This window comes from Mesoplodon bidens (assembly GCF_964165515.1).
Source record: "Mesoplodon bidens genome assembly, chromosome: 19".
Taxonomy (NCBI): domain Eukaryota; kingdom Metazoa; phylum Chordata; class Mammalia; order Artiodactyla; family Ziphiidae; genus Mesoplodon; species Mesoplodon bidens.
This window is the reverse complement of record NC_138179.1, coordinates 29,095,111-29,121,549: the sequence shown is the minus strand read 5'-3', so window position 1 is coordinate 29,121,549 and position 26,439 is coordinate 29,095,111. Positions and strand designations below refer to the sequence as shown.

Below are 26,439 nucleotides of genomic sequence, written 5' to 3'. Positions count from 1 at the left end.
GGTCTATTCTGGTTGCCTTTGGATCCACTAGGCTCCCTTTACTTTTCCCAAGCCTCCCCCGAGCGCTCCCCACTCCCTCTATCCCCACTGGGGGTGGAGGAGATGTAGCTGCACTTTGAAGCAGCTTCCCTGCACGCGGCCACACTGTGGGCAGGAGATGGCACCGTCGGCTCGGTTTAATCATCAATTTATTTCCTGCCGGGAAGCCCTTTCTGCCCTGGTCTGGCCTCAGTCCCTCTCGCTGGAGCTGGCCCTGCAGCAGGATGGCTGCGGACAACTCTACCGGCGGTCCCCACGCCCCCGGGCCGCAGCTGAGCGCGGTCGACATCACCATCATAACCGTGTATTTTGCCCTGAACGTGGCTGTGGGCATATGGGTGAGAGGACGGTGGTGGTACCAGCTGGGGTGGGCGGTGGGGTGTGGGAACCGGCCGGCACGTCCCTGGGCATTGCATCCTCTCCCTGGAGGCCTGCGGGGTCCTCCTCCCAGCCCCGAGGGAGATTTGTTGGAGACCTTGACCAAGCCCCTTTCGCTCTTTGGCAGCAGCTTCTCAGTCTCTAAAGTGAGGAATAGGAAGCCTCTCTAAGGGCAGGCCGAGTGGGAGGCTCGGGGCCTTCTATGCGGCTGACAAGCTGGGGGCCCGGGCACAGCACGCCGTCTTCCTGCCCTCGCCTCCGATGTCAGATGGACTCACTGGGCAAACATCGCCCTGAACGATAGAATCACAGGGGTTCTCGGCTGCACCCACACCAGCTGGGCCAGAATCCAGAGGCAGGGAGGGGCACGCAGGACCTGGGGGTCTCTGTTTTGACAACTCCGTGTCCACCAGCCTAGCCTAGTTCATAAGCCGGTTTCTCCCAGCTTTGATAGGAGAGAAGCGATTTAGGTCATCACAGGCAGCAGCGGGGCCCCTTCTATGCAGGCACTGTGCACCTCACCCTAACCCTCCCACAGCCCCGGGCCAAAGGCCAGCCCCGTTTACAGGTGAACCCCGGGGCTTCAGGGGACAGGAACTTGCGCAGTGAACCCCAGGACCCTGCACAGAGGGGAGGGCCTCCACCTGTCTACTCCTAACGCCATCAGCTGATGAGCATTGGGGCTGTTGCCACCCTTCGGCTGTTGTGAATAACACCGCTGTGAACATTCAAGTACAGGTTTTGCTCGAGCACCTGTTTTCAGTTCTCTGTATCCTGGGAGTGGATTTGCTGGGTCCTGGGATAATCTGTGTGTCTCTTTGGGGAGCCAGCAGACTGTTTCCGCAGCAGCGGCATGAGCCACGCAAGGGCTCCAGTTTGCACCTCTGTCCTTGCAGTCCTCGTGCCGGGCCAGCAGGAACACGGTGAGCGGCTACTTCCTGGCGGGCCGGGACATGACGTGGGGGCCGGTGAGTGCACCCTGTCTCCTCCCGCCCCTCCTTCCGGTGGGGCCGCATCTGACCTCTAGGTCAGCCCTCATCTGCATCCCTGCGGTCACTATGTGTGTCCTCCTCACCCAATGTCACCCCCCAGGCCAGCCCAAGCAGGCAGTGATGGGGCAGGCTGAGAGTGGCAGGGGGTCCCCAAGCTGGAGTGCTGGAAAACGTGGAAAGGGTGGGGCTCGGAGTCAGGGTGGGCCTCTTGCTAGATCCTTTTCCTCTCTCTCCTCCAGATGGGAGCCTCCCTATTTGCCAGCAGCGAGGGCTCGGGCCTCTTCATCGGACTGGCGGGTTCGGGCGCAGCTGGAGGCCTGGCGGTGGCAGGCTTCGAGTGGCATGTGAGCTCCTGGAAGGCGGGCCCAGGCTGTGGGGGGCCGTGGGAGGAAGCACAGCAACCTTGAGAGACGCTGGATGGGGCTGCATCAGAGCCTACCCCTCCATGGCCAGAGGGGCAGCTCCCAGCAACCGGGGTGGCCAGCGTCCAGGCAGGCAGTGCTCCTGGGGAAGTTGGGTCTTCAGAATGCTGAAGAGCAGTGGGAAGCCGTGAGCCTTTGCCTGGCCATCTGTTTATAGGGCTGCAGGGGGCGGGGCCGCCCCAGGTTCTCATGGCAACTCAGGCCTCCAGACCCCTGCTATCTGCTGTCCTTACTCTGCCTCTGTCCCCCTCAGGCCACGTACGTGCTGCTGGCCCTGGCATGGGTGTTCGTGCCCATCTACATCTCTTCGGAGGTGAGTCTGCTCCTGGGGCCTCAGGACAGCCTCACCTGCGTCTGGGCCTTGGTTGGAGTGGGTGGTGGTGATGGGCAGGACCCCTGGCTTCACTCACAAGGTGAGTGAACCCACAACTCTCAGTTCTGGGTTTGTTGTTAGTCCAACTAACATTCCCATCAGCCCACGAAGACAGATCCCCTCGGACCTCAGCCCATGGGCCTCGTCTGTTCGTTTCTACTGTACCTGCGTGCTGCATCTGGGGGATGATGCATCTACCCGAGCACACAGGCTGCACACCTGGGCTGTGTACTGGGCTGCACACCTGGGTGGCACACCCAGGAGACACTGTCCTTGACTCCGCCACTCCTTCAGCCCCAGCTGGGCTGTCGCTAAGTCCAGGGGATCCCCTGTCCTGGTTGTCTCAGTCTAGCACAGCCAGCTTCCCCAACCAGCCGAAGCTCATCTGGATTTGTCACCACGGCCTCCAAACTCATGCCTGTGCCCCCAGGCACAGTCCCCCGAATCCATTCCTCCTGTCTCAGCCTGCCACGCCCGGGCCTGAGCCCCTCAGGATGCGATCAGAGCGCTTAGCCTGGAATTCCAGGCCTGGTGTTGGGACTGCGAGAAGCTCCCGGTCCTGAACACAGGCCATGGTCTCGCAGCATGCTTAACCCCTGCCCCCGTGCCCCCGCCAGATTGTCACCATGCCTGAATACATCCAGAAGCGCTATGGAGGCCAACGGATACGCATGTACCTGTCTGTCCTGTCGCTGCTGCTGTCTGTCTTCACCAAGATATCGGTGAGCTGCCCCACCCCCAGCTTCTGGCTGGAACATCCCTGCTCTGGGGCCCTCGAAGGGACTTGACATCCCTTGATCTGTCTCTGCCTTGTCTAACAGCTGGGGAAACTGAGGCCCAGAGAGGCACACTGACTTGCCCAGGGTCACATAGCTGGCCCAGCACCCTGGGGCTGGGCTCAGCAGCCGGCGAATCTGGGGGCAGAACGCAGGCCCTATGACTCCTGCTTTGCCCATGTTCTGGATACGCGGTGTCAGGGGTTACGGTTAAGGGCCGGCACCGGGTGAGCCGGAACCGCCCACTAGGGGGCGCCCAGAGCCCGAGGTTTCTGGCCCGTGATGCCGGGTGGTCGTCAGTCCTCCGCTAGGCTGACCCCGCGGCGCCCCCTTTCCCTTGGGGGCCTGGCCTGGGCCCGCTGCAGGGCCAGCGTGGGGCGCGTCCTGTCCACACCCTGGGTTTCACAGGTAGGGAAACGGAGGCCGGGAGGGCGGGGAGCTGGTGCCCAGCGCGCGGCGACTCCGCGGCAGCACCAGGCCTCGGGTCCTCCCTCCCGAGTCCTCGGTGCCTGCCGGTCCCCTGAGGCCGTCCAGCCGCTCCAGCTCCGGCCCCTGCGAGGGCTCAGAAGTTGACGGCGGGTCCTGGGCGGCCTGTTTCTGGCCGAGCGGGCCCGCCCAGCCCCGAGCCTGGTTCCTCCCCCGTGAGGCCTGGCGCTTCTGCGGGCGTGGCCGGGGCTTCCTACTTCGCGGCCCCCGCAGCCTCGGGAGCCTCGGCCGTCCGGGACTCCACCGGAGCTGCACGTCTGCACGTCTCCTTCTGGGTGGGTTTCGGGGCGTTTAGAGAGCAGGCGCCGCCTTCTTCCCTGGACGGGTCCTAAGAGTTCTCCCCTGGGCGGCGCCGCTGCTCTCCAGGCCCGGTTCCCACGCGGGCTCCTCCCCTCCCCCCCGCCCCGTGCCGGCCGCCTCCCTGGCAGCAGGGCCTCAGTACAGGGGGACGCAGGTGTGTCACGGTGGGGGTGGGGGGACAGTGCGGACCCAGAAGAGGGATTGGCGGCGCCTCCCGGGGTGGCGTTGGTTGGGGTCTAGTGGAGAAGGGGGTACGAACGGCATGGGGGGTGCAAACGCCAAGGAGAGAGGTGCATGGCGTAGGGTGCGTCTGGGATTGTCCCGTCCAGAGGCCCAGACTGCAGGGGTCAGGCGCCTCGGGAGCAGAGGAGGAGCTGGGAGGGAGGTGACCGGGAGCGGTGGCGGCTGAGGCGGACCAGCCATCACACGAGCCAGACCTGAGGGCCACAGCTGGCTCTTGGGTGGCAGTTCCCCCCCTGGCCCAGGGGGCTCCGTCAGAGATGAGTGAGGAGTGCCCAAGGGGCCCTGGGGGCTTTGAGCAGAGGTGACACGGTCAGGTCTGTGTTAGTGCCACCGGCACCCCCAGAGGATGGACAGGGGCGAGAGGCGGGGGGCCGGGGGCCAACCCCTGGGCATAGGGGTTTCTTCCCCGCCCACCCCCCTGTTCGTCCTGCTGGTGGCTCTGAGGCAGAACTCACACCTCACACTCAGAGCTTGGGCAGGACGTCCAGAATGTCGGGGTTGGGGGGCCAAGTGGGGGGTCCTTAGAGGCCACCTCGTGCGCAGCCCTGTTTACAGACAAGACGATTTGAGACCTAGGGAGTGGCCACCACTTGCTCAAGGTCACCACTTGCTGAATCGGGCACAGACAACCATTAGAGCCCAGTGGGCCCGACCACTGCCCTGTGGTACTGAAGGAGCCAGGACATGGCACTTCAGACTCCACTTTGTGATGGGATGACTCAGTTTGTCCACCTATAAAATGGGGAACCTCAAGGCTGGGGCTTCAGTGCCGATGCTGGGGCTACCTGGATGAAGCGGACAGGGAAGCAGGAGGAATGTGGATTGCCGGGCTGGGTCTGGGAGTGACTGGGGCCCCCCAGCTAATGTTTTGGGCTGAAGCTGTTTGCAGTGTGTGTGCCCAGCTGGCCCCCAGAGGCCCTGACCTCACTGGGTGGAGCCCCAAGAACGCCCCTACATGTCTGCACGCCCAGGACCCTCACCAGCTGCAGCCTGTCCAGAGACCACAGGGCCTGCCTGCTGCCAGCCCCCATGTGGGGACAGTGGTCTGCAGAGAGAGCAAGCCATGGGTGGCAGGGGGCCTCACACGGGCTTGGGGGGAACCGAGCTCCATCACCGTGTGCTTTGGGAAATAGAGAAACCCGGCCTGACACCCCAGGCCACTCAGGGTAAAGGCCAACCGTAGCCAACAAGACCCTCACTTCTGCTTCTCCCGACACAAACATCACTCCAGCTACACTGAGCACACCCGAGGCATGACCCTGCCACAGGGGCTTTGCACCTGCTGTGTCCTCTGGCTGGAACCTCTTCCCCTGGATATTCATGTGGCTCACGCCCCTGCCTCTCAGGTCTTTCACATCTCACCCTCTCAGCGAGGCCCTCGGCTGTCCCGCAGGTGCAGACCTGCGCCCCCTGTGTTTCACACACGTGCTACCTTCTTACGCCGAATGATTTCTTTAGAATGGTCATGGTCCGCCTCCCCCATTTTTTCTCTTTGTTCATTGGTGTATCCCCATTGGTACTAGGTGCCCGGCACACCTCATGGGACTGAATGGAATCATCTATGTCAGGCTTGGCTAGGTTTTCCGTGAGGGGCCAGATAGAAAGTATGCTCAGTTTTGCACGCCACTTACACACCACTCAAGTTTGCTGTTGGCGTTTGAAAGACACACCAGTGCGCCTGATGGGATCAAGCCTGTGGGCTGTAGTGTGCCAGCCCCTGGTCTATGCAAACGTGCCTGTTTATTGAGCACCTACTGTGTGCCAGGCCCTGGGTGGGCACCCATGATGAACCCATTTCTTGTTCTCAAGGACCTTTCCTTCCAGGCAGATGAGATAAGTAAACAGAGCAGTGCATCCACACTAAGTGGTACAAGGGTGATCAATGCAGCAAATGCAGGGCTGAAATCTGGACAGAAGAGAAGGAGCAAGGGACAGGCTTGCTTTGGAGAGGGTGGTCCAGCCGCTGAGGGAAGCCGATGGGGCTGGGGAGAGGGTGCGTGCAGGGCTTCTGGGCCGGGAGGTGGGCTTCATTCTGCGTGAGTGGAGATGCAGAGACCTCGGAGCTCCCTCTGAACAAGCCGAGTGCAGGAGGGACAAGCGAGGGGATTCCAAAGGGATGGGGCCCAGGGTGGGGACAGTGGAGGCGGGCAGGAGTACTTTGGGAATCAACAGCCGTGGCCGGTGGGGTGGGTGCAGGGAGTGTGGCAAAGGTGAGACGTGTCCAGAACACTGAAGGGACAGTGACGGCCTCTGTGGAGATGGGCGAGGTTGGGGGTCGGGGACACAGGATGATTTAGGGTAAACTTGTGGTAAATGTCGGTGCAGGAACCTGCCCAGCTTCTCTGCTACCCACAAAGGGAGGGGGCAATAGGGTCCCGTGCAGGAAGGTGGCCAAGGCAGGGCCCAGCCAGGGGGCACGTGCCTGTGGGGAACTCGGGGTCCTGAGAAGCTGTGACAAGCCAGCGGATCAGCCCTAGCCTGCAGGTCAGCTCAGCCCAGCTCCCTCCCATGTCTGGGGCTCATGGCCCCTGCAAGCCCGTGGGATGGTGCAGAAAGGGGGGGGTCCACCCTCTCAGGGGTCCCGAGGGTCAGCCCTGCAGCCCGTGGCCCTGCTCACAACCGTGCAGCTTTGGGCCAGTTGCTTCATGCCTCTGCGCCCGTGCCCTGCTCTGTGGAGTGGAGCGGCTCCCTCAGGGGTCCTGCCTGTGCCTCCCCGGCCTGCCCTGCGCAGGGCCTGCAGAGGCCAGCAGGGCTAGAGGGGGCCGAGCACAAGTGCCTGTGTTTCTCCACATCTGCACCCGCACTTTACCCAGAGGCTCAGGAGGTAAGGCGACGTGCTTACCAGGGACACAGACCCAGGTCTGAGCGGGGCTCTTAGTTTCTAGCAGGCTGCAGCTCACTTGGGGCCCCAGGAGAGGGAGCTCCGTCGGCAGAAGGAGAGGTCAGATCCGGCCGGGGGTCGTCTGAGGCTCCTCGCGGGGTCTCCTTTAGCCTTTAGAGCCAGCAGGCAACCGTGCATTTGCTGGCCTCCAGCGGCAGCTGCGTAAGGTCCCCAGGGGAGACCGCGGCTAAAGTCCCACCTCCACACCTGAGCCTGTGCTGTTCCCGCTGCCCGCGTTATCACTCTTCAGATCTGCTGCCCTGAAAGGAAGCCCCTGAGCAGTAGAGCAGTCGGGGAGCAGGACGTCGGGGCGGGCTGGGTCCTGAGCGATGAGATGCAGAGACTGGGAGGTCCCAGGGCAGAGGGACCTGGGCGAGCCAAGGCCTGGAGGCAGCAAAGTGCCTGGCGTGGAATGTCGGCCAGTCTGTGTGACCAGACTTACCTGGGCTTAAAGGGATGCGTGGCCAGAGCCTGAAGGCTGGGCGCACAGACCAGGGCTGTCCTCTGAGGCAGATGGGGTCCAGGGAGTGGTCTTGAGCAGTGGCTGGAGGGCAACCAGGTGGGAGGAGGGGCTGCTACTTTCTAGAGCCCCCCCTGCTCCGTCTCCTGTCCCCTCCATCTCTGATACCTGCCAGGGCCTCGCCTTGGGGAGATCGCTTGCCCTCCATGGGCCTCAGTTTGTCCCTGGTCTGATGGGGCAGGGGGCTTGGAGAGTCCTTCCTGCTCTGATATTCAACAGCTCTGGGTTTCTTAGCTTGGGCTGGAGGTGGACACACACACTCATAGCCGGGGCGTAGGGGGGCCAGAGTGAGGGGCCGCTGACTCCCGAGAACAGCTTGTCTGAGTGCCCACGCTGGCAGGTGCCCTCTCCAGGAGAGGGGAGGGGAGGAGCCTGGGGGAAGCAGGGGCTCCACAAGCCTGACTCCGAGCGGGGCTGGTCAGCTCCTAGCTGGGCCGGTGCTCCAGGCCTCAGGCAGACTGTCCGCCACTCAGCAAGCTCAGCTAACCCGCGGGCTTGCCCAGCTCTCTGAGGAGCCTCTTGGCCCCAAAGGCTGTATTTTGGGTTAACTCCCTGCCATTAAGCAAGCCCAGAATGGCAGTTTCGGAAACTTGGTGTGGGGGAGGGACCCTGGCCCAGCCCCTAGGTCCCGCAGGATGGGGTCCTCCCTCCTTCCCTGGGCACCCACAGTGCAGTGGGGAGGGGGCGCGCAGTTGTGGTCCGTAAGGCCCATTCCAGTGCTGAGGCTAGAAGACTCGTCCCAGGGCTTCAACTCCTGCCCCTGTGCTGCCCCAGGGCCTGGGATGGCAGGATTGTGTCCAGTTCAGCCCTAGGAAGCAGCCTCGGCCTGAGACACGGTCCTGGCTTCAGTGTCAGCCCCATAGGGGGTCAATAAGCAAGATGGCCCCTCTGTTCCCCCAGCCCACCCCTTTCACATATCTGGTTTCTTCTTGGGGTGCCCTGCTTAACAGGGAGCAGAGAACAGGGACCCAGACAGATGTGGGTCTGGAGGTGGAGGCTCACTTGTCTTCTTGGACCCCCCCACCTCCAGGAAGCCCTCCCGGACTCCCTTTTCCATCCCCAGGCAGGGGCCAGACTGAACAGCAACACTGCTCCCTGGTGGGCAGAGGCCATTCAGGACTTTATTAACATCAGCAACGTTCCCTGCACACTGCTTGTCCACAGCCAGGACTTCCTCCCCTTCAGGACAGTCCCTGGCAGGTGGGCGGGGGGGCGGTCTCCCCTTCTTCCGCTGTGGGGCACCAAGGCCACACGCTGGGTGTGCGGCGCTCCGGGTCCTGCGGTGACCTCGGGCCCCTGCACACACCCCTTTCCCGTCCCCAGATGGACCTGTACGCGGGGGCCCTCTTCGTGCACATCTGCATGGGCTGGAGCTTCTACCTGTCCACCATCCTCATGCTCAGCGTCACGGCCCTGTACACCATCGCAGGTACGGTGCCTGCGGGTGGCAAGTGTGGCCTGTGGACGCACACGGGAACCCGAGAGGCTAGCAGGGGGCAGGGGGCCGCCCCCTCCCACAGCCTGGGACTTGGCCAGTTTGTGTCAGGCACCCGGGCTTCTGCAGCTGGCTCCACTGGCCCGGCTGCTGCGTCCACAGCTCGTCCACCTGTGCAAGGGCAGGGGACTTCAATGTGGAATAGCTGTCCCTCCCGAAGCTCTGGTCACCTCCCTGTCCCTCCCCCGTCAAGGCCAGGGCCCCTCCAGCTCTCTTGTCTCCACCCACAGGGGGCCTGGCCGCTGTGATCTACACAGATGCCCTGCAAACGCTCATCATGGTGGTGGGAGCCGTGATCCTGACGGTCAAAGGTGAGAGGCCATGGGGGCTGCCACAGCAGCGAGCGCTTTGGGGTCTGGGTGCCGCCCTGTCGGGGCCCCGGTGTCCGCACTGGGGGTGGGTGGCCTCAGGAGGTCAAGCCACGAGGCAGTCAGCCCCCCGCCGGCCTCCCCTGGGTGATGGAGGCCTGCTCCCTTCCCACCCCTGCTGCCCAGCAGCACTTCTGTCACCAGCTCCGGGCCGGCTGGCATCTGGCTGTGGACCTGACTCGAGGCAGGGCCGTCCACACCCACGCGGGCTCGGGGCTCAACGGGAGCAGGGCTGCGGGTGGGTGTGCAGACACAGTTGGGAGACCACAGACCTACCTGGACATCTGCCCCCGTTGTTTCAAAGCATGTCCAAGATCTCAAGAAGCCAGCGGGACAAAGGCAAGGTGGAGAGAAGGGGGCGTTTGGATCTCCTGGTCTGGGAACAGGGAGGAAGCTCGGGGTGGGGAGGGGCTGCCCCAGAGGTAGTGAGGTCCCCATCCTGGGAAGTATGCAAGCAGAGCCAGGAGGATCCCATAGAGGGCAAATGGTCTCTTCCAGACTCAGACTCTAGGACCCTGTGGCTGGGCAGTTTCCGACCCGTGTCTAGTGTTCGTCTGTTCGCTCTGAGCACTCACCCTGGCCCGGCCTCGGCTACAGGCGGCACTGATGGCGGGAGCCCAGAGTCCGGGCAGCGGGCTGCCTGCTGGGGAAGGTGGGGCAGTGGGACCTATGGCTGCCCAGCCTTCTGTGTACCAGCCTCCTCACAGACCAGGGGCCTGTGCCCCCGGAGCCCACTGCGGGAAAGGCACCCAGGCAGCCAGGCCCGGTCTGGATGGGGGCGGGGGAGTGACCACAGACAAAGCAAAAGCCACAGGTGGGCCCAGACCCCGAGGCAGACAGGAGCAGTGAGGGGGTGAACGTGGTCGGCTCGCGCCGGCCAGCTGGCAGTGTAGCCTTGGTGGCGCCCCTGCCCCTCTGGGGACTCTGTGTCCCTTCTCCGTGCCACATCCCCCAGCCATTCTTAGCTCTGCCGAAGCCATGTCCTTTGGAAGCCCCTGGGTCAGGACGTTAGCCCTTCAGATTCCTCAGGAAGGTCCTCGAATGCCAAGAAAAGACACGTTTGCTTCCTTGAGTCGACAGCCTGGCAGAGAGCTCCTCGCCTAGGGCTAGTGGGCATCCAGAGGCCGGCAGGACACTGGGGTGCCCTCGTGTGGAATGCTCATTTAATATTATCATTTTAAATACAAATAAAATAGTCCTTTGAATTCACCTTTTTTAAAACCCTCTACCTCCATACCTTTCCAGACACTGGAAAAGGTAAAGTGGGAAAAAGTCGAGTTTGATGCATGAAGAAGTTACTCGTGAGATGAGGGCAGTGGGGCTGGGAGTCACAGCCACCAGCCACCAACCGTGCCTGTCCCGCCCGCCCCCTCCAGCTTTCGAGCAGATCGGCGGGTATGAGCAGCTGGCGTCAGCCTACGCCCGGGCCGTCCCATCCAGGATCATCTCCAACACGACCTGCCACATGCCGCGGGCAGACGCCATGCACATGTTCCGAGACCCCTACACGGGGGACCTCCCGTGGACCGGGATGACTTTCGGCCTGACCATCATGGCCACCTGGTACTGGTGCACCGACCAGGTGAGGTCGCCGCCCTCCCTACCTTCCTGCCTTCCAGGGTGGCTCTGGAGGTCAGGGCGGCCGGGGGACACCTGCACGGTGAGCCCAGGCTGGGGTGGAAGCCGTGGATGGCATGGCTTCAGGCCCGGGCACAAGGTGTTAGGGGTCCTTGCAGTCCCGGGGGGCCTGGGCCTGCCGTTTAGAGTCGGATGAAGCCCACTGGCTGCCACCTATCCTGGCCTTCAGGTGCTTCGACTGGGACAGTTTGGAGTACGGGATTCCGAGGGGGCTGGGATGCTCCTCGGTGGCCCTGCCTTCGGGCTGGGGGCTGGCGTTTCGGGCCAGTCTTGGGGTCCCAGGACCCAGCAGCTCACAGGGCCCCGGGCCACCCTTGGCCTGCGAGTGCTGGGGACCTGCCACAGCCAGGCCCGCTTTCCTGCTGGAGCTCTGGGCGCCATTGGCGGCGGGGCGGTACCGCGGGGGTCCCAGGGTCCTCGACGGCTGCGGGAAGGCATCTTTATCCCTAGGGACTCCATAGTGGTGGAACCGCTGGCCCTGGGAGAGAGAGAGAGAGCAGTGAGTGAGACCCGGGGGCTGGGGCAGCTCTGCCCCCTCCCGAGGCAGGGGCCCTTGCCAGGCAGGCTGCAGCCGGCACACCTGGGTTTGCTTCCTGGCCTTGCCACTCACCAACTGGTGGTCCTAGACAAGTGTCGTCCAGTCCCCCGTGCCTCAGTTTCCCCACATGTCCCAGGGGAACGGTCCTGCCTGCGAGGTCGCATTAAGGCCAGTGCCTACTCTTCCCCATGCCCCGCCCTCCTCCTCCACGCCCTCCAAAGAGGGACGGACGGGGATGCCAGAGACAGCGCCTCCCCCTGCGCCCGCGTGTCTGGCGAGTGTGGCGGCTAGGTCTTCCTCCGGAGTCTGACTCTAGTCCTTCCCGAGATGGGCGCGTACCAAGTGGCACCAGGCGGCCCTGCTCCCTCTCTGGGAAGAAGCAGACGATACCCCCACCCTGCCTGCCTCGAGGGCCATGGGTAGCTCCAGGTGGCACTTGGGCGGGAAGGGGCCTCGTGAGCACCAGAGGCTCAGCGGGCAGGGGCCTGATGACCGTCCTTGCCTCTGGACCCATGGCCTCGAGGGCCCCACCCAGGAGTGAGGCAGCCAGCCCGAGAGTCGACCCAGCCAGTCACTGTGGGGTGAATAGGGGCAGCTTCCCTGTGAGGCACACCCGGCGGCCCCATCCACAGGCCAGGACACTGAGGCCCAGGGTGGAGGGCCTGCCCAGCGAGGGGCACTCTACATCTCCCGAGCGTAGGTGTTTTGTGTGCTCGCTGGGAGACCCTGCCTGGGCTGTGACAGTGGGAGGCAATCTAGCTTGGGAGGGTCCAGAAACCCTGGGAGGCTGGGCCTCAGTTTTCCCATCTGTGACATGGTGCCGGAGAGTCCCTTGTAGGCTGCGCCCACCACAGGTGTCTGTCTAGCACCTCTGGGAGGCCTGAGGGCCGCCGGCCTGGGTGAGCGAGGGGCTGGTTCAAAGGCCGGTGGTGGAGGGCGTGCGGGGAAGTGTCTGGACTGCCCTGTGGGCCAGCCGGGGCCCCTCCACCCCAGGGCACCTCTTGTTCCCTCCGCACTCAGCATGGCCTGGCGTGGCACTGGCGTCTCTGGGTGGGGCAGCATTCGGGAGATTTTCCCATGAAGGCCCGGTGAGTCAGCGCTCACATGAAGGCCAAGTGAGTGGCCTGGAGGTCAGGGCTGGACTGGGCTTGCCTCCTGGATAAGAAGGTCACACAAGGAGGCAGCTGACCCCAAGGGGGTCCAGAGTGCCACCGGCATTGGGGGCCCACGCCTGGCCTCAGCCTTCCCTCCCCATCGTCCTCCTGCTCAGGCTGGGCCTGCCTGGGTGACTGCTGGGCCTTGGACCAGAACCCCCGCCACGCAGGTACCGACCCACTGGGTCCTGGGGGCTTGGCAGGACTCTACTCGGCCCCCGGGACACCCTCAGTGTGGTCAGCGGCAAGCGGCAGCTCTGTGTCCTGGGGCCATGGGCGCTTTTCGTTTTCTTTAGACTTCTCAGTGTCTCCCAGCTCAGTCACAGTGTGTAGGTGACGATCAGAACCCAACAAATCCAGTAAAACAGGAGGCAGAGGCCCGGTGGGCAGAGAGCTGCCACGCCCCTCCCCGACCTCAGCCGCTCAGTCTATACCCCTGGGAGGCGCACAGACCAGAGGGTCCTTGGGGCCTGCCCACTCCCGTGGTGCCGGTGCTTCTCTCGTCACCTGCCGCTGCTGCAGTTTCAGACGGGCTGTCTTTCAGGCAGCAGCTGGGTCAGTCCTCATGGCGGCCACCACCTTCCAGGCTCCTGCGCAGGTCAGGCGCAGTGTCAAGTGCATGGGCCCCGTCACCTCGTTTCTCCCGTGTTCCCGTGGGCTCTCTTGTCCCCATCTCACAGCCAAGGGGTCCAAATGCTCCTGGTGGCACCGGGCCGTAGCTGACCCCGAGGTGGCCCTGACGGATGCCTAAACTTGGTGACTCGCAGCCAGCCACCCAGGCACGGGCTTGGCTGTCCACACGCGGCCTCATCCAGGATTTGCAGCAGCCCTGCAGGTCGGGGGTCATGTCACATCTTGCAGGCGAGGACAGAGCGGTTCGGGGAGGTCCAGCGGCTGGGCGGGGAGAGGGAGCTGGCCTCCGGCGGGGCCTGTGCGGAGATGCACTGGGAGGATGCTGCCGGGGAGGCCCCAGCCCTGCCTGCTGGGGCACCGAGCCTCAGCTTCTCCAGCTGTAGGAGCTGTAGCCACCTCCCGGGGCTGGCCGCCAAGAGCACGGAGCAAAATAAGGGAAGACGCGCAGGGATTTAGGGAAACTCTTCTCTCCCGTGGGGAGCGTGGCCCTGGGCTCTTGTAATCACAGGCCATCACAGGGGAAGGGTCTACAGAGAAGCACGTCTGACCCCCTCACTAGACAGGACAGTCTAGACAGGGAGACTGAGGCCCAAAGTGAGGAAAGGACTTACGGCACGTCACAGGAGCTGGCGGAGAGGCAGGATTGGAATCAGCTTGCCCTGCAGACCCCACGCCGCCAGCCCTGGCACCCTGTCATTTTTTTTTTTTTTTTTAAGAAAAGCAAAGGCAGTTTATTCTGAGCTACAGCAAACGGGAGGCAGCTGCCGTCCCTCACATTTGGCAGAGGCTGAAAGGCAGGCAGATGAGTCGGGGAGCTCTGCAGAGGCCCTGATGGGAGGCCCTGATGGGAGGCCACGGCCTGGGGACACGGGAGGTGGGGCGACTGTGTGCTTGGTGGGCGTAGGAAGCGAGTAGGGGACAGAAGTTAGAGATGCTGTCAGTTATTAATTAGGTCCTGGCCGCCTGGGGGCTGTTACAGCAGTCGTCCTGCAGCCTCCCGAGTGGTTGCTGGAGAGAACCGTTGGTCTTCCTGCACGGCTCTGAGAGCTGTTTATTGTACATAACGGGGTGGCTTCCCGGGCAGGTCAGAGTTCTATTTTTTTTTTTCCGCTGGGCTGCATCACGGGGCTTGTGGGATCTTAGTTCCCCGACCAGGGATTGAACCCGCGCCCTTGGCAGGGAAAGCACAGAGTCCTAACCACTGGACCACCAGGGAAGTCCCAGAGTTCTATTTTTAGACGCGGTCCAGCCAACATCCAAGTGCTATTTAGCCTCTGTGGGACTGCGCACTACAGTAAGTGCGAGTGAGCACACCTCCAAGGATGTGCCTTCACTTTAGGATCTTGAGGTGAATACTACAAACTGCTCAGAAGCCTAAATTTTGAGGGATAATCACCTCTGATCCAGAGCTCCTTTACAGGAGTACAGTTTTCATCTCATTTTCTCTGAGACATTTAGATGGGCCTCTGAAGAAGCACACGACAGTTTCTCTTAAGGACCCTAAACACAAATGAGCACTGAGGGGCCTCTGAGATGGACACACACAATTTTGGGCCTTTACAAAAACCACTTTTGTGAAAGTGGAGGGAGTTCGAGTACAGTGGTGGAAACAGGTTTCTCCTAAAACAAAGGCTGTTTCCACTCCTACGCGTGACATGATGAGTCTGCATTTGTTCCGTTGGATCTTAACTGTTCCCTAGGCATCAGACACTAGATCAAGCATGGCCCACTAGGTCTCCGACTATTAAGTACTGACTGTCTTCAGCCAGGTAAGACCTTGGGAAAAGATGGAAAAGATCACATAGAGAAAGCATCTGAGGTCCTCTGATGAAGAGCAGGCTACAAGCCACTATTTCCCAGAATGCCCTGGCAGCCCCTTTGCTTTGATGTAAACCCAGGTTATTTTCTCCCGTTGATGAAAAGGTGCTGGAGGATGAGCCGGGGAGGGTGGAGTCTCCCAATGGACACCAAGGAATAGTCTAGTGGATTCAATTGGCTGCACCCTGAGAGCTTTGAAAATGACTCCATCCCTGCCTGATCTACCAGAGAAAAATCTGTTTTAGAGCTTGCCCGGCCCTGGCACCCTGTAATTAATGCTTCACCAAGAGCTGTGTCTAGAGAGAAATGCTAGGAGCTACCTGTCAAACTCGCGTGTTTGGAAAATAAGTTAAAATCACAAAGAATTCCTACTTCTGGATTGCAGGAGGTGATTTCAACTGCAGAACACCGAAGGAAAAATACTTGTATTTAAAAGTTATAGGTTGCACAACTCTGTGAACATACTAAAAACCATGGAGGTGTACACTTTATGTGGCTGAACTGTGTGTGAATCATGTCTCAGTAAAGCTGTTTAAAGTCCCACATTCTAGAGTAGAACAGGGGCTTCCCTGGTGGCGCAGTGGTTGCGAGTCCGCCTGCCGATGCAGGGGACACGGGTTCGTGCCCCGGTCCGGGAAGATCCCACATGCCGCCGAGCGGCTGGGCCCGTGACCCATGGCCGCTGAGCCTGTGCGTCCGGAGCCTGTGCTCCGCAACAGGAGAGGCCACAGCAGTGAGAGGCCCGCGTACCGGAAAAAAAAAAAAAAAAAGTAGAACCATGGTGTCAGAACTGGGAGGGATCTCAGATGCCATCAGTTCCAACTACCCCCTTCCCGTTCTGCAGATCTGGAAGCTGAGGCCCAGGTAGGAGCTGCCTTAGGCTACATGAGGAGTTGCCCTCATGCAGCTTCTAGCTCCTTCCATTACTGAAACACAAGCTTCCCCAAACCCAGGTCCTAAAGCTCCGGACCTCTGCCAGGGACACAACACAGTTGGAACCAGCGTCTGCTCTTGGCACGTGCATGAGCCTGCCAGCCTCTCGTGAGGGTGCAGGAGGTGGGGGGGCGTCCCTGATACCTACCCACCCAGGGTCTCCTCCCGCCCTGACAATTGCCAGGGTGACAGACTGGTCAGGACCAACACCTTCCCTCCTCGACAGACTGAGTCCCTGGAGAGAACCTTGGCCCCACGTGCTCAGACAACTGGCAGGGATGCTGTTGGGTGTCAGGGTGGGCGCGGCTGTCTCAGGCCGGTCTCGGGCTAGTGGGACAGCACCTATCTCACACACTCCCTGAGGCCCACGGGGGAGAAATCCCGAGGAGGCTGGGGCTCACTCCCTCCCCCTGCCCCCAGGTCATCGTGCAGCGGTCACTGTCCGCCAGGGACCTGAACCACGCCAAGGGGGGCTCCATCCTGGCCAGCTACCTCAAGATGCTGCCCATGGGCCTGATCATCATGCCGGGAATGATCAGCCGCGTGCTGTTCCCAGGTAGGACGGGCCCTGGGGGCTGGGCTGGCTGCAGGGTGCAGAGGTCACCAGGAGGAGAGGTCAAGGACAGAGGCAAGCTGTTTCCCGGCCTGGGGGAGCGGGGAGGGGAGTGGTCCCCAGGGCCACAGTGAAAGGGATCGACACGGAGGTGGCTTGACATAAGGTCCGGGCAAAGACTACCTACTGCTGTGTGATCTCATGGTGTGAAGGAACATCTCTGTGCCGCCGCCATCTCCTCATCCACAAACTAGGGAGCAGACCACCCACGTAACACCACACCCCTGAAACCGCTGGGTGTGTTACGTGTGTTTCCTTTCGGCTCCTGGTAGCTGGCTCAGGTTGCCTTTATGGGATGCTGGGTAATGACCTGGGGAGGCGGCTGCCCAGGCGTGGGGGAGGGGCTCCCAGGACCCTGGTGCGCAGGGGCCCCGACCCACCTGTGCCTCCTTGTCTGCCAGGTGTGGGGCCTGCATCCTCAGAGCGCCTGCCTCTTCTCTCTCCTGACCTTGGGCCCACGAGGAGCCACCCAGGGGTCCACCAAAGGTCCCACGGGTCATGTGGGGAGCACTCAGATGTCGGTGGGGGTGCTGGGCTGGCCCGTTGGCCACCTGCTCTGAGTGGCAACTCCGGAGGGTGGCCGAGCGCTCCATCACCTCAAAACACTCATCTGACACGGATGAGGAGGCCACCGAGGGCCGCTGGGGGCCAGGGCCACGGCCAGAGCTGCCCGAGAGGCTGTCCTGGTCACTGAGGGTCACGTAGTCATCGTCGTCTTCCTCCTCCTCCTCCTCTAGCCCATTGGGGAACACAGGCCCCCCGCCGTCGGGGTCATCCTGGGTCACAGACAGCTGGCGCTGAAGCGGGGCATGGCCTGGGCCTGCCGTCCTGGGGAGCCCGTGGTCCGTCCGGTTATGGGGTGCCTGCCCCTCTGGGGTTGCCAGGGCCCAGCCAACACTGCCGCCCTCCTGAGCAAGCAGGTCTGCCACCGGGACTGTCCGGGGCTTGGGCACAGGAGGCCGTGGCTTGGCGTCAACCCCGTCCTGGGGGGATCTGGGCTGGGGGGTGGGGCTGGAGTCCTGGCTCTGCCTCCACAGCTGGGTCCCAGCCTGGGATGTGTCCCGGATCTTGATGCGGTTCATCTGGCTGGGCTGGGGGTTCCAGATGTTGGGGTCGATGATGTTGATGTAGCCTAGGATGTCGCTGCCGGGTTCCGGGTCCGGCTCCACCCACGTGGGCAGGTATTCAAACATATTGGCCCGTTCCAGGTTGAGCAGCCCCGGGTGGATAGGCAAGGGCGACTCGGGGAGGTCTCCCGGCAGCTCGGCTAGGGCCCTGCCCCGCACCCCCAGGGTCCTGGAGGCCTCCTGCTTCTCGGAGGACAACTTGGCAATCTCGTCAGCGCTCTTGGCCTTGACCAGCGCGTACTTGGGGTTGACGAGCTTCTTGGCCATGGTGCCTGAGGGCACCTGCGGGACCACAGAGTGCAGCACGACGGGCTCGGGCTCGGGCTCCTTCTCCATGGCGATGCCCTTGAGGCTGACGCTGTGTGACGTGAGGTACAGCTCCTGGAACTGCCGGTCGAACATCTCCACCACCTGGCCTGACAGCACGGAGATCACGTTCCTGTCCGTCCTTGCAGCCGACCACGTGAAGCTGCAACAAAGGGCGGCAGCCTGGTCAGGCACAGGGCCCAGGGCCCGGGAAGAGGGAGCAGCCCCCAGCCCCGAGCCCCCCACCCCCGTGCACACACAGGCTAGCGTCTGTCAGACTGTGGCCACAGAAGGGATTAAAGAGAAGCGAGCAGGGGCAGAGGACGGGGCCCGACGGGGCCCGAGCCCCAGCGTCAGGCCTGGTGTGGGACCTCAGGCAGCGCCTGTGTGGCAAGCTCCTTGCGGGTGTGCAGCCTGGACAGCGGGGGTCGTCGGCACAGTGACTTGTGCCCACCCCGTGTGGCCGTGGATGGCCCCTGCCTTGCTGCCCCCTGCGTGGCAGGGCTGGCAGAGCTAGACCGCACCGTCCTCATCCTGGCCCCTCCCTGAGAGCAGCTCTCCGAGTGACCGCCCTGTGGGCCTGGGAGGACGCAGCCGGCCTGGCCCACACCCCACGTCTGGCTGCTGACACCTCGAGGCAGGAACAACAGTCTCACGGATAAAAGCCTCGCTCTGCCTGCTTCCGAGACAGGTGGGCAGCGTGCAGGCATGCCCAGCCCCGCTCACACCTCAGCAGTTTGGGGACCAGTGAACTGGAATAACCGGGGTGTCACAAAGCAGGATTAAGGGCAGAAACCAGCTGGGAACTGGAGCCGCCCCTCCCCCGGCCCCCCGAAAGCCAGAGTCACCTGTAGGAGCCGCAGATGGCCCGGTCTCCATCCACGAACATGAACTTCTGGGCCAGGGCACCCTTGAACTTGGTGGCCGACCGCGTGAAGAATTCGGTCCCTCCGCTGCTCCGCACCCTGAGATTCTGTGTCGGGGGACAGGGGGCGGAGTTACACAACCCAGCACTGACCACCCTGCCCGGGCTCAGGGAGGGATTCGGGGGATCGCCGACGGGCCTGGGGAAAGGGGCGGTGCATGTGGGGACGCGCCGAGGTGGGAAGGGGTGGGAGGAGGGCGGGGGCTGGAGATGAAGGGCTGCAGGATGGTCTTGGTGTGGTCTGAAGGGGGTCCACAGGGCAGCCCAGCCGGACAGGCCCCGTGTGCGGGCCAGCTTGGAGAAGGCTGCCGCAGGGTCCCGAGCAGGAGGGGGATGCAGACACATTTTAGGAAGGTCCCCCTGATGGCTGGGGGCTGTGCAGCTTGGGAAGGGGAGGGGGCTGCCCTGAGGGAATCTGGGTCTTGCGCTGGGGCAGATCGGTGGCCTTGCCAGGACGGGTGACCAGCCGGGCCTCTCCCCCGGTCTCCCCCGCACCTTCCTTCAGGGCAGGAAGCAGACTTGGGCTCAGGGGGTGCAAGCATCACCCAGGCAGTGTGTTAGAAACTCAGGCTCGCAGCTGCTCCAGGGAGACCGGGGTCAGGAATTCCATTTTTAACATATGCCCCAGTGAATCTGCCGCCTGCCCAGGACAGAAACGCCTTGTAGGCCCCGGTGACGGGAGCCTCACTCCTTTCGGAGGGGTATGTGCCTACGGGGGGTGCTGGTCTGTTACATCTTCTGCGACATCCCCTAACCCTGACCCTCACCCACTCACCGGCCCCAGCTTATTAACTCGTTCACTGACCCCTGCCGAGGTCCCCAGCGCAGACACAGACATGACTATGACACGGATCCCTCGTTGGAGAAGAGAGGGAAGCAGATAAGTAATGACCCGAGCTGTGGGGCGCCTCCTGGGAAGGCTGGTGTCTGGGCTGACGTGTGAAAGACAAGGAAGAGTGGGTCGGGTGGGAAGAGGACGCAGCATCCCAGACCCAGGACTACAAAGGCCTGATTCAGACATGGGAGGACTTCGGGGGAGGGGGGCGGGCAAAGGAGCCGGCAGGGTGGGCCCAGACAGATGTCGATGAAAGACCCTACGGCCGCTGAGGGGCCTGGTGGGGCCCGGGGGCAGTAGGGAGCCACAGAGGGCTTAGAGCAGGGAGTGAGGGGTCAGAGCCGTCCAGTTCCAGCGTCCAGCAGGGAATGTGCACGAAACGCACAGGGAGCAGAGGAAGAGGACAGGGAGGGGCTTCTGCACCTGAGGGATGTGGGCCTGAGTCCGGGCAGGGGCAGAGGGGAGAAAAGAGAGAACTGGAGACCATCTGCACTCCAGCCCACAGCCCTGGGTGCTCCGGCGCCCATCCTGTCTGTGACAGGTCCCGGACCTTTCAGCTGGGGCAGCCCCAGGGCAGTACCCACAGAGGGTGAGGGGCAGGTCCCATGGATGCCCGCCTGGCCATGGGGCCCGGCCCAGAAGGCAGATAAGCCTCTGCTCCCAGGCAGGCTTCCCTGCCCGCCCTTCCCCCAGCTGCCTGTCTGCACATAGCCTGCACAGCAGGAAGCTGGCTGAGGCCCAGGACAATTAGTGTCTGTGACTGTACTGAATACGGAGCACGCTTGGGGGCCAGAAGTCTGAGCAAAGATCCTGTGAGGCCTTCCCCTGTCACCTGTGCCCGACAGCAGCCCAGCTCTGCAGCTTCTGTTTATTCCTGGGTGACAACGCCCCGTGGGGCCTGGCCCAGATGAGGTAACGTCTCAGGAGCCAGGGCTCGGGCGAGCGGAGGTGGAGGATCCCACAAAGCCGCGTTGTCTCTGAGCCTGGAGCGCCCCTAGCAGAGCATGTGGCAGGCAGGGGGAGGACGAGTGGGGTGCCCTGGGCGAGTCCCCAGACTTTCTGGAGCCTCATTTCCTCACGTGTGAGGGGCACAGTGATCGCCCCTGAGAGGACGTCCGGGGAGGATGGCAGAGTTTCATCTGCTCCAAGGGTGCTTCTGCCCCAAGCGTGTACAGGGCAGGCCGTGGTGGGCACAAGGGCTGGGTTAGCCTCAGCACCACACCCCGCACCTCCACGGGGCCTCCTGTGCTCACACCGGGCTGGTGGGAGCCTGGGGGACAAGCCCAGGCCCCCACTGGAGCAGGTGGGTTGCTCTTGAGCTCTGGTCAAACACGGCTCCAGTCCTGGCGCAAATGGACGCAACCTGGCCTCCTCACGCCTCGGGGTTCTCGTCTGTGAAATGGGCCTGCCCACCCCCGGCTTCAGGGCTGCTGTGAAGACTCAGTGCATCGGGGGAGGGGCCGGGAAGGGGCCCAGCACTCAGCGGCTGCTCCCTAAACTAGAGGGGACGACGGGGCTGTGCCATGCAGTGGGACGGGGGTGTGATCCCTTCCTCTCGGGGGGCTGGTGGGGGACCAATGAGGGACCGACACTGAGGACAGGAGAACATCTGGAATGGTGTGGACTCAGGCCCGGGGAGGCCAGGACTGTCGGCCGTATGCAATGGTCAGGTGGCTCGGGGAGAGGAGTGACCTGCCCCAGGGCCTCCCAGTGGACAGGGTCTGGCCCTTTGGGACTGAGGACAGCCTGCAGCTGCACCCTGGCGGCCCTTTCACCCTCCAGGGGTCCGCTGGCACCTTCTGGGCCGGAGGAGGAGTGGGGAGGCCCAGAGACTATCCTGAGCAGGCCTGAGCGGTGACAGCAAGATCAGGCCAGGTCAGGGACGGAGAGCTGTGTCTCCGTGTGCCAGCCAACCTCTGCTCTCTTCTAAAGGGCCTGTTTCGCTCTCTGTAATGGGATAGGGGGACCAGTACTCACCCTGGCCTCCCCCGGGCTGTTGTGAAGCTGAGATGGGAAGTACCCTTGGGGGCAGGGGACCGGGCAGGGCTGGGAGGCTCCTGGCTCTCCCCCGGGCCAGGCTGCTTGGCTCTGTGACGTTCTGGGCCCGGTGGTTCTCCATTAGCGGCTGTCCTGTGCATTGTAGGCTGTTGGACAGCATCCCGGGCCACCACCCACCAGATGCCAGTAGTACCTTCGTAGTCACGGCCATTAATAACATCTCTGGACATTGCCAAATGTTGAGAAGCAGTGCCCTGAGTCCATTACAGAGCCAGGCCAGGCTCAGAGAAGGCAGGTCGGGAGAGGAGGAGGCCCGGGCACCAGAACGGAGCCAGTGCTGGCCTGTCCAGCATGAGCCGGAATCCTCACCCAGCGCCTTCCCGTGGCCACACTGCCTGGGGATTCTTTGTTCATCAGAAATGGGCCCAGCCTTCGCCCAAGTGGCTGCTGGTTTTTCCAGTTCAGCTGCACAAAGCAGACTAGCTTTTCAGATCAGCCAGGCATCTCGCAGCTCCAGTCCCGTGCTAAGCTGTGAGCCTCGAGGCCTGGCTCCCACCGGCCCTCGGCATCCCTCAGCACCCAGTGTCACCCCCAGGGCCCTGGGCCCTGGGATGAGAGGGTTGGGTTGTCTTCTCAAGGCCCGTTCCCGTGTGTAGTATGGGCACTCGTTCCCATGTTCCCTGCCTGGGGGAGTTGGGGCCCAGCTGAGCCGGCAGGTGGGGACGCTCAGGACAGCTGGGAGCCTCGCGCCAGGGAGGTGCTGGTGCCTGTCCTCCCGCCTCACCTGGAAACTGGGAGGGGACCCAAGTGATACTGCAGCTGTTTCCAGAATGTGTTGTGTAAGCTAAGGGGTTCAGGCTGTGGGGCTGCCCGGAGGGGGAGACTGGGGGGGTCCCCAGCAGACCACGGCTCAGAGAGGGAAGGGAAGCCCCCTGGCATTCAGACCAGAGCTGGGGGTTCACGGGAGGGGCCACAGCTGCCCCAACCGCAGATAGGAAGGGAGTTCGTGACCGAGTGCCCTGCCCCCACGTGGCCTCCTTGACTCTTCACGGAAGCCCTGCCAAATAAATGACGATATTCCCATTTTTCAGACAAGAAGGCTGAGGCCCAGAACCTCAGTGTCTCTGCCTAAGGTTACAGTGCAGGGGCAGAGCTGGGGCCGAGGCCTGGCTCCTGGTGCCCGGCACCCCCTTGGTCACAGGTATGACCCCACCAGGCACAACCTACACCCTGGGCCCACACGACCTGAGGGCAGGTCGCTGCAGAGCTGGGCAGGGGCAGCAGACGCCGAGGGCGGGCCCAGGGATTACCAGCAAAGGAAGTGCTCCCGAGACAGGTCTGGGCCCAGCCTGCCTGCAGGCAGGGAGGCAGGCTCTAGACAAGGTGACACTTGGCCAGGACTGGGCCCACAGGAGCCTCTGGCCACCTGCCCGGGCTGGGAGTGGGCAGGCTCGGAGGTGAGAATGAGGTGGCCAGGGTCACACATTCCTTCCCATGAAGATGCCTGGCCGTCCCACAGTGTCCGGCTCCTGGGCACGTCACCCTGTGGATCTGCCACCTTCCCCAGAGCAGGGGGGTGGCGAGAAGGGCAGGCTGGGCCAGAAACCCCCTCCATGCCCCAAGCAGTAGCCTCATTTCAAGCCCTCCACCCTCTGCCCAGGGCCCGGGGTTTATAACTCTTGTTGTTGCCGCAACTGTGTGCCTCTCCTTAGCTCAGAGCACTTTTACAGCCACTGTCTCCTCTGCTTTCATCCTCAAACAACCTGGTGAGGTGTCCTTGTGGTCACAAAGCCCTGGAGGCTCAGAGAGATAGGCCCGGCGTCAGGGAGTTGGCAGCCAGGAAGCCTGTGCGGGCAGCACCAGGGCGGCCCTGCTGTTAGATGTGGCCTCAGCCAAGGGCACTGGGCACCAAGGGTGTGTGGCCCCATCTGTGCAGCTTCCCATCGCTGGCTTTTAGGTTCAGCCCCGACTTGGTGGAATGCCTCTGGGCAAGGCACAGGCTCCCTCAGGCCTCGGTTTTCCTGGGTATCCTGTGGAAACCGGGTCTGGATGGCCTGCCCCCCCGCCCCTCTTTCCGGGATCTCCAGACCCTCCCAGGAGCCTGGCACCTGGGGTTTCCCCACTAAGAAGAGGCCTCTGGAGTGGTCACGCAGGGTTTGGATCCCCGCTCAGCACAGACAAGCCCCCTCCCTGCCTCTTCGTCCACATGCAGGGGGATGCCTGCGGGCAGAGGGACGCGAGGTGTGCAGGGTCCCCACTGGGCATGGGGCAGGGGCTCAGGGGGAGTGGGCCCGTCAGCCTCTTCCTGAGCACGGCAGAGGGCTGGATGGAGAGCCCTGAGTTTCTGTGATCTGCTGCCCACACGGCTGAGGCCCCTGCAGTCATCTTTGAAAAGACGCCTCTTCCACCCTCCGGGCCTCCCGGCCTGAGCTGTCTGCCCCGGGAGTTGGCCCTTGGTGCTAGTTACACGGCAGGCAGGGCAGCACAGCGGGCGAGCACGGGGCTGGGGGTCAACCCACCAGAGAGGCCACATAAAAAATGTCCCAACAGCCAGAGACTCGCAGCCCAGAGAGCTCACACCCACTTGAAAGGTCTCAGCTGAGCTGGGCATCACTTGACAATGCCGACAGCTTACAGGAGCGGGACCCCAGCCCCTTGTTAACCAGGCTGGCGTTGCCCTGAGGAATTCTGACCTGTGCTCAGCCACAGGGCCCGGTGCTGGCCCCCACCCCCCTTATCAACTTCGCTTACTAACATTGAGTGACACCTGGCAAGTGCCTGCATCCCCTGATCTGTAAAGTGGAACAACTGCCTCCTCCCACTGGCTGCCGTGAGGATACCTAAGTTAACCGTGTCCCCTGCCTGGGACGGGAGCCGTGGAAGTATTCGCTGTCGTTACGCATACTGATCTGTACCCTGGGGCGCAGGCTGCACACAGTAGGTAACAAGCAATGGCTGGGCGGAAGGAGGGCTCCCTCCACCCCCAAGCAAGGCACCAAATGCCAGGGTGTCTGAGCAGAAGAGCCCAGTCACATGGGTCATCGGCCCCTCTGTTGGACCAATGAGATCCCAGAGTCCAGAGAGAGGAGGTGACATGCTCTAGGACACACAGCAAAGCCATGCTGAGAACCCAGGCCCAAGCTGACAACCCCACCTCTGTCCCCAGTGTCCCTCCCTGGAAGGAAGGCCTCTTCTAGTCTGCTCACTCCTCAAGTCCACGTCAACTCTGCAGCCACCAAAGAAGCCCTCCCTGGACTCAGCCCAAGGGAGCTTCCTCTGTTGGAGCCGGATCCTAAAGCCTGTGCGTGGACACTATACAGAAACAGATTTTGGTTTAAAACCAAGAAAGGACTTCCTGGGAGGTGGAGCTGTCCAGCTGGGGCTTGCTGCCAGAGCCAGGGGGTTGAGCACCCCGTCACTGGAGGTGAGCAAGCAGAGACAGATAACCGCTGTGGCATGGGCTGCTCTGAAACACCTGCGAAGGAGAGCCTCACGTGGGCTCCAGCACCTGGTCACAGGTCCTGTCCTGTCCCTTGGGGCACCGAAGCAGAGGCCGCGTGACCACTTGGCGGGCGGCTCTAGGACACTGAACTCTAGGTTCCCAGATCCGGACCGACAAGGCAGGTGCCCCAAGTTTTGTCAACCGACTGAACGAAGAGCCGGCTCACCTTGAGGTGCCCCAGGTGCATGCGGGCCCGCTCACACATGTGCAGGAAGTACTTGACGCTACTCTCGTCCACGATGATGTACACGGCCACCTTCCTCTTGAAGCTGGCATCCAGCAGGTCCTTGAAGATGTCCACATCGGTGAACATGTCCATGACCACAGCGATCACCTGTGAGCGGGAAGGGAGACCGGGGCCGTCAGGGCACGTGGCCGGGGAGACAGGTGCCTCGCCAGGACGCCTGGCCCTCCCGCGCCCACCACCCTCTTCGGGCGCCCACCCTGGCCCTGCTCCCTGCGGCCTCGGGACTGGGACTGGGAAGTGCTGGCTGTCCTGGCCCTGCAGCTGCAGGTGTAGGATCGACACTCAGGGTACAAGATGCCCAGTGGGTGGCGCAGGCTGGACTCTCCGGAGGGAGGCACAGTTCGCGGGCTGCTGTTTCCGTAACACAAGACCGCAGAAAACAAAACCCAGGCGAGGAATGTGTAGGGGAAGCTGCAGCAGGAGCGCGGGAGGAGTGGGAAGGGTGCGCGTCCTGAGATTTGAGCGCCTGCCCCCACCCCCAGTCCCCAGGCAGCCCTCACCTCTGCCGGGGCTCAGGGCTTGGCCAGGCGCCCTGTTTCTATTCCTGGGTTGCATTCCCGAGCCGGGCAGGCTGCACCATGCCCTCCGCCCACTACCCGCCAGGATGCTGAGATGGAGCAGATGTGTCCACAGCAGGGAGGAAGGCAGAAGCTGGGGCCGCCCACCGAGGTCACCCCTGGGTCCCTGGACAGGCTCCCTCGCTGCCACCTCTTCTTCTGGTTTGGACGCACCCCAGACCACTACATGTGATCTTCTTGTCATCTGACCACACCTGGGCCACAACAGCTGCTCTCAGCCTGTGGACTGGCTCAGGGTGGGGCCCCAGAGGTCAGAGTACATCTACCCCAGCCCAGCCCAGCCACTGCCCAGCATGGGTGGTGATATGCCCTGGCCTGAGC

General features: G+C 62.8%; 2 protein-coding genes across 3 annotated transcripts in view; one reads left to right on the top strand and one right to left on the bottom strand.

Moving 5' to 3' along the window:
* Positions 1-263: 263 nt before the first annotated feature.
* SLC5A10 (solute carrier family 5 member 10) overlaps positions 264-26,439 on the top strand; it is a gene marked incomplete at its 5' end in the record, with an annotated part of 54,351 nt that continues 28,175 nt past the window's right edge. For both annotated transcript variants that reach the window (XM_081218772.1, XM_081218771.1), the window contains 9 exons: positions 264-377; positions 1,314-1,385; positions 1,649-1,753; positions 2,085-2,144; positions 2,822-2,926; positions 8,734-8,839; positions 9,136-9,216; positions 10,650-10,855; positions 16,408-16,543. In XM_081218772.1, the coding sequence (XP_081074898.1) occupies positions 264-377; positions 1,314-1,385; positions 1,649-1,753; positions 2,085-2,144; positions 2,822-2,926; positions 8,734-8,839; positions 9,136-9,216; positions 10,650-10,855; positions 16,408-16,543 (985 nt within the window). The remainder of the gene's footprint in view (positions 378-1,313; positions 1,386-1,648; positions 1,754-2,084; positions 2,145-2,821; positions 2,927-8,733; positions 8,840-9,135; positions 9,217-10,649; positions 10,856-16,407; positions 16,544-26,439) is intronic.
* Positions 10,994-26,439, bottom strand: part of FAM83G (family with sequence similarity 83 member G) — a gene marked incomplete at its 3' end in the record, with an annotated part of 28,328 nt that continues 12,882 nt past the window's right edge. Inside the window, exons 2-5 of the mRNA XM_081218774.1 lie at positions 25,460-25,627; positions 18,882-19,006; positions 16,981-18,196; positions 10,994-11,389 (exon numbers count right to left, since the gene is read on the bottom strand). Coding sequence (XP_081074900.1) covers positions 10,994-11,389; positions 16,981-18,196; positions 18,882-19,006; positions 25,460-25,627 — 1,905 coding nt within the window. The remainder of the gene's footprint in view (positions 11,390-16,980; positions 18,197-18,881; positions 19,007-25,459; positions 25,628-26,439) is intronic.